This window comes from Papilio xuthus, unplaced genomic scaffold, assembly GCF_000836235.2.
Source record: "Papilio xuthus unplaced genomic scaffold, Pxut_1.1 DF826923.1, whole genome shotgun sequence".
Classification (NCBI taxonomy): Eukaryota; Metazoa; Arthropoda; class Insecta; order Lepidoptera; family Papilionidae; genus Papilio; species Papilio xuthus.
Genome location: NW_013531726.1, coordinates 4478760 through 4490674, shown reverse-complemented (window position 1 = coordinate 4490674; position 11915 = coordinate 4478760). Strand labels below are relative to the sequence as shown.

General features: G+C 34.1%; 1 protein-coding gene across 1 annotated transcript; it reads right to left on the bottom strand.

Moving 5' to 3' along the window:
- Positions 1 to 3261: 3261 nt before the first annotated feature.
- Positions 3262 to 10193, bottom strand: LOC106122403 (NADP-dependent malic enzyme-like). The gene is made up of 13 exons (XM_013318350.1): positions 10045 to 10193; positions 9251 to 9425; positions 8628 to 8786; positions 8213 to 8394; positions 7808 to 7988; positions 7395 to 7523; positions 7137 to 7319; positions 6503 to 6725; positions 5955 to 6097; positions 4555 to 4725; positions 4325 to 4448; positions 3997 to 4156; positions 3262 to 3299 (listed from the first exon to the last, which is right to left on the bottom strand). Exons 1-13 carry the CDS (start codon positions 10089 to 10091, stop codon positions 3278 to 3280), a joined length of 1899 nt encoding a protein of 632 aa, XP_013173804.1. The 5' UTR covers positions 10092 to 10193; the 3' UTR covers positions 3262 to 3277.
- Between the last annotated feature and the right edge of the window lie 1722 nt (positions 10194 to 11915).

The following is an 11915-nucleotide window of genomic DNA, read 5'->3' as shown; positions in this document are numbered from 1 at the left end:
CAAATGTTCTATATTTGTTCAAATAGAACAAAGGTTCTTTAACCGTTTGTTTTTGAGACCAAAACATAAAATAACATATATTTATCTCGACAGGAAAGAAGGTAATATGTTTTATAAACAGATTTTGGTCTCAGAAACCAACGGTAAGTAGATACGAAGCAAATTTGATGGCATAGGTAAAATGTGTTTCGATTTGAATGGGGTTTCCCACGTAATTTAATAATGTCTTTTAAATATCCAAAATCTTTTTGAATGTTGACCTGGTACCGTTTGGTTTTAAGTTTACTAAATATAGGATGTCTAAATACTACAATTTAAATTTAGATTTATTGTACTTTGCTGTAATTAAGATACAGGTTGCTCTACAGAACACCATAAAACCGTTAGACAAAAGACTTAATTGATAAAGAGATATTCAACAATTGTTCACCAAATGCAAAAGAACATATAAATCTATTCAGACGTCTGTGGGTGAGAATCAATATAGATTGTAATTCACGACCTACTACCGGAATTCCTGGCACATCAATTCTCAATGCACGTCGCCCTGAATAATAAAGATTTATTTCAAGTAGTTCGGACACCTGCAAATACTTCAACAGAAGGAAATTAACGTATAGCAGTTTTTAAGTGACGAATTGCGAAACATATTTTACTATAAATGCGAATATTTAGATGGAAGTATGTTTGCTTGAATGTATCTTCATAACGGCTCAATAGACCTCGATAAAATTTCGCTAAGGTATAGAACACAGTCTGGAAGAACACAAAAGCTTCTAATATTTTTTTTTAATTCTGCGTTGACGGAGTGGCGGGCGACAGCTAGTCATGCAATAACCTTAAAAGCGTCCTTAAGACGTTTTTACATTTAAATTTTTCTCATCTAGACAAACGGTCTTAAGCCCTAAAAATGCAAAGACAAAAAAGACTGCAGCTACGACGTTTCGCAGGTAATCTGAGCCGTGAGCCTTTTAAAGTTCTTTGAATAAGAAACTCTAAAGCGCTTTGAAATAGCGCAAGAAGTGTTTATTCAACGAAGTACACAAATATAAAGGAAAAATGAGCAACTAATAACTGCCAGAGATACGCCTGGAAATGAACAAAACTTCTATTTTACTAACTTGCCTTTGCTTAGTTCTATATAGCCATGTTGTTTAGAAGTCCTAGCTCAGGTGCTATGATCTCTCGAGCAAAGATTTCCCGATCTCTTTACGTACGCACTACATTCTCTTCTAAATAAAAAATCTGAAGAGATGAGGCAATTCTTTTTAATTCGAGACACACTTTATTTAAATTCGTTAAAAACTACTTTGAAATTTGGACGAAAATCAAATAATTTATTGCATTTCATCCATATTTCTTTTTTTATCTCATTTTATATATGCTTTTGAAAAGAGTACATAAGATCACCTATTTGTAATTATTTTATTGCGAAATTTAATAATTATAATTAAAAAAAATTGTCAGCGAGTGAAAACAAGTAGATTGGGGTGGGGAAAGATTGGACCAAAAACCTGGGTGCATGCAAAAACTACATATCTAGTGTCCTTACTGCAGGTATCAGATTATCAGAAGTTAGAATAAGCTCCTCAGTTTTCGCAAATGAATCTTCGCTGCCAAGCTGATCTAAATCTATTTCTTGACATAATGAAAATACCGCCATAGAGCTAGGAATATATTCTCAACTTGTTTGAACCAATGAATATAAATGAAGTAACATTTTTACAACTTTATTATCGCTCAACTTCCGTATCAAACTTTTCTTATATCGATGCTATTGGCTTTCAGGTCTTTTTTTATATCATAAGGTGGCAAACGAGCGAGTGGCAACCTGAAATCGCTGAGACCGTTGCCCATAGACATACGCAATTGCATATGCGTTGCCTACCTTTAATCGACGGAAGAGAGGATGCACAGAAAGGTAATTTTTTCCCTTTCCATGCATCCTCTTATCCGGAAAGTCCACTCCCACTTCCCATCCTTTCCTTATAAGGGGTAGGAACCGAAAGAGGACTAAATTAGGCCTCCGGGACGCACTCATCAGACGAAACGCGGAATTGCTTCCACTTGACGCCTGTCTTCTGTGTGGTCGTGGTATTTCACCGGGCGAGCCGGGCCAATTCGTGCGAAGATGTTAAAGCAGACTCTACCACTGTTACTAGTCGAAAGTAATGCATATGGTAAACTAATTTGTTATTATATATTCACGGTCTACAATAGAAAATATCGAGTTTCGAGTTCATCCAAAATAAAAACAATTGAACGTCGGCTAAAAACAGTGGCATCGTCGCGAAGCCACTAAATACTTCTTTTTACGCGCAATAAAATATTTAATAATATGAAATCTATCAAATTTTTCCAATCAACTAACTAGTTCATTTAATTAGAAAATCCATGTTGTAGGTGGTAGCAACTGCTCTCGAAGTGAAATAACATTTTGTGTGGCAAACTTCCAGTGCAGTCGCGAGCATCTGGCTGTCCTCTCATCGGCCGGATATTGAGCCCGCTGACCGGCTTCAACAATTTACTTAACCACATCTGCCTCTAAGCATATTAATATAAATTAATTTCAATATAATGGAATATAATATGAAATATCCATGAAAATTTTACATTTCCATATGTACATAATAATTTGGCCTAACTCATTGCCCCACAACCTACAACATAAAGATTTTTGCGTCTAAATATGTACGAATAAGGTGAATCTTTACATATGTTATTTAAAGAAGTATGTAATAACGAATATCTCATATAAGGAATTATGTTTTATAATATTATATTTGCACACTATAGTAATATAATAACACTAAATTTATATATTTTAAATGAAGAGTCTTAAATCTATGACATTAAATAAAATATTAAAAACGAATAATTAACTAAAATATATTATTAAAAGTAGTCCCTTTAGGCAAGGTACCGAAGATACTGACAGCGTTCCCCCTTTGAATGGCTATACTAATGCTTAGGATTTAGGTTTAACTTGTTTTAATAATAGAAATAAAAATAATTTTGGTATGTGAATGTCACATTTATATTAAACTAAATTAAAATATAGATTAACAAATAGTTTCCAATTAAATAATTAAATAAAATAAAACTCTATAGTTTTGAAGCCACCAAATGAAAATTACTAGTAGTTTCTCTGAAATGAAAGTTTATTATTATAAATAAATGGAAAAATAAGAAACCAAATTTGGTATAAAAAAATAATTATATAAAAGTATTAATAATTTTACCTTTAAATCCAATTACTTTTAAATTCTTCTTAATGTTATTTTTCTGTTGGATAAGATCTGCAAATTAATTAATACGTACCTATTCATCTAATTTTATTTCAATAAGATGTTGTCTATCGCAATAAGTATACGGGAAACAAATAAAAAATAAAAAAAAACTGAATTACAAATGGTCAATACGTGTCCACCCTGTTTAAATTAGCGAATGCATTTCCATTGCTAATGCACTTTTGATTTCGTCAAACTTACATGTGTGGGTTACACGCAGACATCTGCACAGTGTCCATATACCTACTATTATAGAAAATAATTCCGTTTGCAGCAAATGGTTTAATAAAAATATCGCTTACTATAAGAAAAAAGGAATCCTTCACACTAAGAAAAACGTTTAAACATAAAAACAACAAATTCTTAATAGTAATACTTTGATATTATTAGTTTAAATATTAATTTCGAATTCGCCGAAATACAAGTAGCAAAGCGATTGCTGCCCATAGTCACATGCAATTGTAGATGCGTTGCCTGCCTTTAATCCACGGGACCCTCTTTTAAAACCCAGTTTAGCAAAGGTTTGGGAAAGGCACGTGGATTAAAATAAGGCTTCCGACACGCAAACTCGTCAGACGACAAACGAAATGTACATACGTAAAACTTGATGCGTGTCTTCTGTTTGGTCGTGGTATTGCACTAGAGAGTTCGTAAACCTAAAAAATATTGTTGAAGACTCTACCCCAATATTATATTAAATGTATACCGTTTCTTTTGATAGGCTTCTTTTATTTTTCGCACTTTTATAGAAGATGGAGGAGGATAATCGTAAGATTTTGGAAAATTACACTCGTAGTTGACATTGAAAAGTTGCGACTTAATGAAGCTACCAAAGTCCTCCGGCATAGGGTAGAGAGATGCCACTTCTGTAAACGTACAAATTATCTCGGATATTAAAAAACTTCATAAGAAATTATACCTTTTTGTATGGATGTTTTTAACGTAAACTAAATATTCTAGCCAATATATTGCTCGCATTGCTAATAAGTTAAAAATATAATATTAGAATTTTAATAATAACGAGTGAAACGCACTTTTTTTGTAACACATCTTTGCAACTTCGATAGCAATAGACATCGAAACTTGTTTTATTTGTTGTAAAGGTGGATAGAGACGTCCGATTGACAAGTCTTCTTCAGTCACAAAATTTGCAACCGTCTGAAAAATTACTTGAAAAATAAAGACCAGAAAATATCGCTTTTATAACTATCAATTGTTTTTCTTTATCGACCAATTAAGAAACAATAATTTTCCCATCACTGACCTGAGCTGCAGTTAAAAACATATCATCCGTTATCTTATAAGCTTTAATTAAAATAACACCGAGGGCTAATCCTGGGAATATGTAAGCGTTGTTGCCTTGACCTGTGTAAAATTTCTTGCCTTGATAGTCAACTGGAGGGAACGGAGAACCAGACACGAACAAACATTTACCCTTGAGAAAGAAATCAAATGTAAGCAACAGTAAAGAATACTACAATAAAAAAAACATCTCTAACAGCCATATAATATTTTAAAAAGAATATTTCAACATGATTTTTTTTCTTTTTTCTAAAGTCATTATTACAATCATATATGACCAGTGCTTATTTGATTCTACGAACAATTTTTTAGCCAATGCCTTTGCTTCAAGTTTGCGCGAACAATGGGAGAAAATAACATTACATATTCTACTACACTACACCCATTGCGATAAATTGCATACCAAATAGAATCGGACGTTACTTTATGCTCGCTGTATCTACTAACGGGGAAATCGAATATGAAAATAACAAAGACAACTAAAGTTCCCATGACTATGAAATTTATTATTATAAAAATACTAGCTGTCGCCCGCGACTCCGTCTGCGCGGTCTTAAAAAATAGATAGTAGCCGATTCTCAGACCTACTCAATATGCTCACAAAATTTCATGAAAATCGGTCAAGCCGTTTCGGAGGAGTGTGCGAACGAAAATTGTGACACGTAAATTTTATATATAACTAGCGGACCCGACAGACGTTGTCCTGTCTACACGTCTTTAATTTGAATAAATTAATATGAAGTTAATATTTGATGAAAATTGTGAATCTAAACCATTCCCAGATCCCCTTGAACACACACAAAAAATTTCATAAAAATCGGTCGAGTCGTTTGAGAGAAGTTCAGTGACATACACACTCACAGAAGAATTATATATATAAAGATATTTAATGGCATCCATAATATTAAGTAGCAATAATAAGATAAGAATAAGAAAGACTGAACCCTTGTAACGAAAGTTGAGCGTAGAATGGACATATGCGGAGAAATGATACATGACATAAAAACAAAGTTATAATATTGAATGTGGGTGGCTGCAAGGGGCAGAAGAAGATCGAGGAATGATTTGATGATTTTGTGAATGGATACCCGTAAGAAGCGAATTCAGATAAGACGGCTAGATGTATTGCGTAGTACATTCTGTGCCGGCCTGTAGGGACAAGGGCAGGTTAAGGATATGAGATTCAACCTTTGTCATCAGGACATTTGGAGCGTTCGTAGAAAATTTAACACTGGATAGACGTTAAATGAAATACATTGAGTCAATGTTCAATTATATCGAAGAAATTTTATTGATGAATCAATGGTGTACAATTTGACTGCTACGACTAATATTTATTCATCTTTTAGAAATGTTACTTACGTTCGTATTGTCGTAGGCCTGTTGTGCAGTGCACTCAGCATTTGATGTCGGATTAGATAAGGCAAATATGATTGGTATTTCCGCATTCTTTGCCATTTGTTTTAAAATTGCTGGAGTAAAAGCACCGCCAACAGTTGAACAACCTAATAAGCCACAAATGATAAGAACATAATTGTAATAAAGAAAAAGTTCTAGGTAAACAATAGAGTCGACATAAGTTAGCAGAGTCAAGTAAATAAATCGCTTGTAACTGTAGTTGAAAAAGAAAACAGCAATTTTTATAAAGAAACAGTAGTATAAATGAATTAGAAACGGCTTAACTAACGTATGTTCTCCGGTGAGGCATCGATTGGTTTCAGGGCGAGTGTTTATTTTGGGATCTTGGCGCCACGTTCATATGTGAGTTAAGCCATTTCTAGTTGTTATAATGTCTCACGAAAGTTTAAGCAGTTTTATCTTTAACAGTAGTATACTTATAAGTATGTCCATTAATTAACTATAATTAATAACAGATGGCGCCACAAATAAATAAAGAAATATATCGTTACCAATAAGGCACGTAGGTTTATATTTCACAACGCAAGCTTCAAAATTCTTTTCCGGTTCTAAATCTCTTCCAAATTCCTTAGCATGTTCGGGTATTCCACTTTGACGACGCGTCGTAAGAAGACCGTCTATATCGAGCATGTAAATTTTTTCACGTGCTTTCTCAACCGGTGTACCCTCTACAGACATAGCTAATACTAATAAACTAGCGATTCCTGTAGACGCCTAGAAATTTAAAGCACAATTATTCTTTTTTATTTACTTTACATATAGAAACAGATGATTCACGTGTAATTTAAGAACATTTTAGGATTATTTTTTTTTATAAGAGAAGGAGGCAAACGAGCGGCGGGAACAACGAGGTGATCAACGACACCCATGGACATCTGCAACACCAGAGGAACTGCGTTGCCGACCTTTAAGCAAATGGTATGCTCGCTTCTTGAAGGTCCCTAAGTCAGACCGTACCACAACGCGGCTGTGCGAGGCAAGAAATTGCGCGGAATGCCATCCATCCAGGTGGTGTGGATGGAACCTGGCGGTTCAACATTTAAATTGTTTTTAACTATTATGTGGCCGGATCGGACGAGGTATTAGTTTATAAACTTTAAAAGTTAATAAAATGGTACTACTTACTGAACCAGCACCGAGGAACATAATAGTACTTTCACTTATTTTCTTCTTTGTTACTCTAATTGCAGCTAGGAGACCGGCAACGGCAACTGACGCCGTTCCTTGTATGTCATCATTAAAAGTGCAATAATGATCGCGATATTTAGCCAAAAGGCGAGTTGCGTTTACCATAGCGAAATCTTCGAACTTAAAAAAAACACAAACTCGGACGAAACTAATAGGCGCGGTATGTACATTTTGATTTACATAACCTCAAATTACCTGTAAAAGCGTGCTTTGACCATACTTTTTAACACATGCAGCCATAAATTCATCGATAAAATCATCGTATTCTTTACCCCGTACACGCTTTTGTCTTATACCTATATATAAAGGATCGTCGAGAATTTTCTGTGAACACCAAATGTTTATATTTTTAAGCATACTTTATACGTAGTTGCTGTCGCTCATAATCTCATCCGGGTTAAAATAATAAAAAGATAATTAAGTTGTCTGTCTGTACGCTATATCATACTGTAATCTATCTATTGTAAATCTCATCCAAATCAGTTCATCCATTCTGGAATTACGTAGCAACGATACAATCTTTCGCATTTTGACCATTTACCGACGTTACCTCTTTTAACTTTTAAACTCCATAAATTAAGAATTATTAAATTATATATTTATATTACCGGGTTATCTGTGCCAACATCTAAAGTGATAGGTAGACATTGATGTGGTTTGACGCCTGCTAGTGCCGTGTAGAGAGCCAACTTGCCCACCGGTATACCCATACCGTACGCACCGAGGTCTCCCAGACCTAAGATTCTTTCTCCGTCAGTCATCACTATCGCTCGAACATTTTTTTCTGGCCTAGAAAATCAGTATCCAGCAAAACTTACGATTTTTTTTTATATCATAAGATGGCAAACGAGCAAGCGGCCACCTGAAATCGCTGAAATAGCGAAGTGACCGTTGCCCATAGACATACGCCATTGCATATGCGTTGCCTACCTTTAAGGATGGATGACTCGATTTTGGAAAAGACGAGTTTTTTCTTTGTTAAATAAATATTTTTAAGTCTAATTCTTACTCACCAGCTATTTAGAACATCTATTATATGTCCTTTATCATGAATGGTAATAAAAAGTCCTCTCGGCCGTCGGAACAACAAGCCAAATCTTTGACAAGCTAAGCCAACAGTCGGCGTGTACACTATTGGCATGTATTTCTCAATGTTTTCCGACAAGAGACGGTAATATAACTTTTCATTTCTATCCTATAAAAACGTTTTATAAACAATGAGACAGATAGATACGTAATTGGAGTTTATTTTTTATAACAGAAGGGGGCAAACGCGCAGCGGGAACACCGAGATGTTCAACGACGCCCATGGACATCAGCAATACTAGAGGAAATATCATCTTTATTTTGAATCTATAGAATGCATATGTCGATTATTTGGCAACATAGCATATACGTTGAATTTACTAAAAAAAATCAAGTAAGTACCTGTAATTCGACCAGATAAATGTATTTGTTCAAACTGTGTTCATAATTGTCTATGGATAATCTGCACATTTCCACCTGTTCTTCTTGTGTCTTCACCACAGGCGGTAAGAGACCTATTATTCCCAGAGCCTGACGTTCGCCTATCGTAAATGCTACGCCCTATGACGGTAATTTAAGATTATTACCATTTATCACTGGATTGATTTGTTATCAAAGAGGATAAAATAGTTAATCATCATTAGTTCACTATAAGTCCCCACTCAGGGGCTCGCAGCCTTCCCTAAGTTAGAAATGACTAGGCCACAGTAAACCATATTGGCCCAGTGCGGGTTTAGTTGAATTCAAAGATATGCATCTTTGAATTCCTTCGCAGCTATAGGTTGTTGATCATAATGTTATCCATCACCGTAAGAACGTCAGATAAATGTACATACGTAAATCGAAACTCGAAAAATACATAGGTACATGGCGGGATTTGAACCCAGGATCTACAGATTTTAAACGAAATGCTTAACCTTTGAGCCACCGACGCTCTCGGAACATACATAAGACGGCAGCAATATACAGTATTATTTGAAATAATACAAAAGTTGTTCGAAAATTATTTTGAATATTCATCATACCTTATTGATTCGGGAATCCCCTAAATGGTCCACACCTCTTGTCATATTTAAAGAAACCGTGTCACCGCAAATTGTATTAATTTCACGGTCTTGAATACATCGAAGTTTTGCCAATAAACATTTTCTAGGATGATATAGCATGTAGAATCTTCGTTTCAGGACTTTCATTGTATACCTAAAAACAATATTGGTGTATGGCAAAAGTGTCGGTCGCCGAACGAACTTATACCATCCAGATTGATGAAATTCTTTTTTTATATAAGGTGGCAAACGAGCAAGCGGCCACCTGAAATCGTGAAATAGCGAAGTGACCGTTGCCCATAGATATACACAACTGTATATGCGTTGCCTGCCCTTAATCGACGGAGGAGAGGATGCACAGAAAGAAAAGAATCCCATGCATCCTCTCATCCGGAAAATTCTTTCTTAGATACTCCGGGACGCACACTCATCAGACGAAAGGCGTAATGGCTTCCACTTGACGCCTGTCTTCTGTATGGACGTGGTATTTCACCGGGCGAGCCGGGCCAATTCGTGTGAAGATGTTAAACCGGGTTCTACCACTGTTAAATTCTGAAGAAGAGCGGTAATAAAAGCACCCAAAACTGACGTGCATGTATGCGTGAGTCAGTACCGCGTCATTTTGAGGTCCGTGGTCTCTGCCTACCACTCTGGGTTACGGGCGTGATGTAGTTTCTGTTATACTTATGTAAAGCAATTGATAGTATCTAGTGGCTTTGTTTTACTGAAATTGACACACGTATAAATCAAAAACCAATTATGAATATTCTTACGGTATTTGTGGAATGAAAGAACCCATTTTGGTAATAATAAAACCCATTGGATCAAAAACACAATTAAAATATATAAAACATTTAAAGTAAAATTCTGTCTTGATATTATTCCGATTTATATTATATTCTTCTATGCTTGATATATTTATGTCACATTTGACGTAAAATGATCCTGTAAATATATTTTGTATAGTCAAACAAAGGTACATATCGGGCCCGGAGACAGAGGCGCTGCCGTCGCGGTTAGTTCTGTCATTAAATATATAAAACCTACTTAGTCAATATAAAGAAAAATTATACAGAGCTAAAGACTTCTGACCTCTTTGAATGGACAATAAAACGTGGTATTTTATATTTGATTTCCGCCATCTTGGCGCGACAATCTTGGTTGTTGGCAGTAGCGGTGATTCAAACTGACAGGAACTTCAACAGTGATTAAGTAGGAACGAAGCTAAAGCTGTCATTTCTAGCTATCCATTAATAGATTTCAGTAGTCAATTTAAATTATGACAGCTCACTAGTGCTCTCCTGTCAACGTCAAACGTCAAAAATGTCAAAATTAATTTGTATACAACCGAATATGCAAATATTTTAATAGTACTTCATCTTTCCTAAAGCAACATTCTGCTAAAATGGTTATCCAAAATTTTGCTTTCTAACAAAAACATTTGACCTGTATTAAACATTTTGCTCTTAAGCTTTTCAATTTAGGATGAACCGTGTTGTTGATCGCATTAAGCTTAAGACTAGAGGATATTTGTACAATTAAAAGGCACAATATTTCGAACATATTTAATTAGTAACATCAATTGTAGTCAACGATTTATTCTACAGATAACATACACAATAACTTACGGCAGAAGGAACTCATAGAATAAAAATGTCAAATTATAGAACATTAATTGACCTGTAAGAAAATTACTTAATATTAAACTAAAAAAAAAGTGTTAATGAAATCGAAGCAAAATTGACAGCATGTGTATGAATATGTTAACATATTGTGTTTAGACGCACGCAAAAACAGAAATTAAACATTTTTTTTTACGTTTTGTCACATAATACCTAAATTTGGTGTCTCCAGATTATTGGTGGTATAATAAATAATATATAAAATTATTTTTCCCAATTAAGTAGGGAAAATGACATCGGATGTGGGGAAATTTAAAATTACATCTGGCGACACCTTCTAACATCGTCACAGCAACTCAAATCACTTTGTATCAATAGATACATGTCTTATGTAACATAAATTACTTTAATTATAAAATACTCAAAGTATAACTCAACCTTTTCGCTCAGCGAAAATAATTTCTCTATCTATCAATAAAGAATACTGAAATCAAAGCACAATCTTTCGAATCGAAAAGACATTTTTAAATCGATATTGCGAATCGATATAAAGATCAATTATCACAAAATGTATATAACATAAATCGATTCTCGATAAATGCATTTTATTTAAATCAATGCAATACTTTTTATTACAATACAATTATTTATATACCATATAAAGCAACAGTGGCCAATTAAAAAAAAAACTACATTTGTAAACGCATGCATTAAAAAATGTAAACAATTATGTATGTAAAAAAATTGGTACATAGATTTGTAATAAACAAATATATAATACATTACTTCGACATTGAAATAACACTGATTTGTTTTCCACGCACACATAAATCAAGAAATTAGATAAGATAAAATGTCTGACATTCAGAGGTTCATAACATTTTTAAATATATCATTAAACTGTTTATTTTTTGTAGAAGTATTTAGGCAGCTATTTATTACAAAAAACATAAATGTGTTTTCATTTTTTCTATTATCGTGTTCACGACTTTTTTAATGAGGTATTATATATTGCATAGTTA

Bases quoted from the DNA above. Each gene is read 5' to 3' on its own strand.
- LOC106122403 (XM_013318350.1), bottom strand. From the start codon at position 10,091: ATGGGTTTTATTATTACCAAAATGGGTTCTTTCATTCCACAAATACC. The intron at 7,989-8,212 runs GTGAGTAAGAAT...CTGATTTTCTAG, and splicing joins ATAGATGTTCTAAATAGCTG to GCCAGAAAAAAATGTTCGAG. The intron at 7,524-7,807 runs GTAATATAAATA...TGGTGTTCACAG, and splicing joins ATGTTGGCACAGATAACCCG to AAAATTCTCGACGATCCTTT.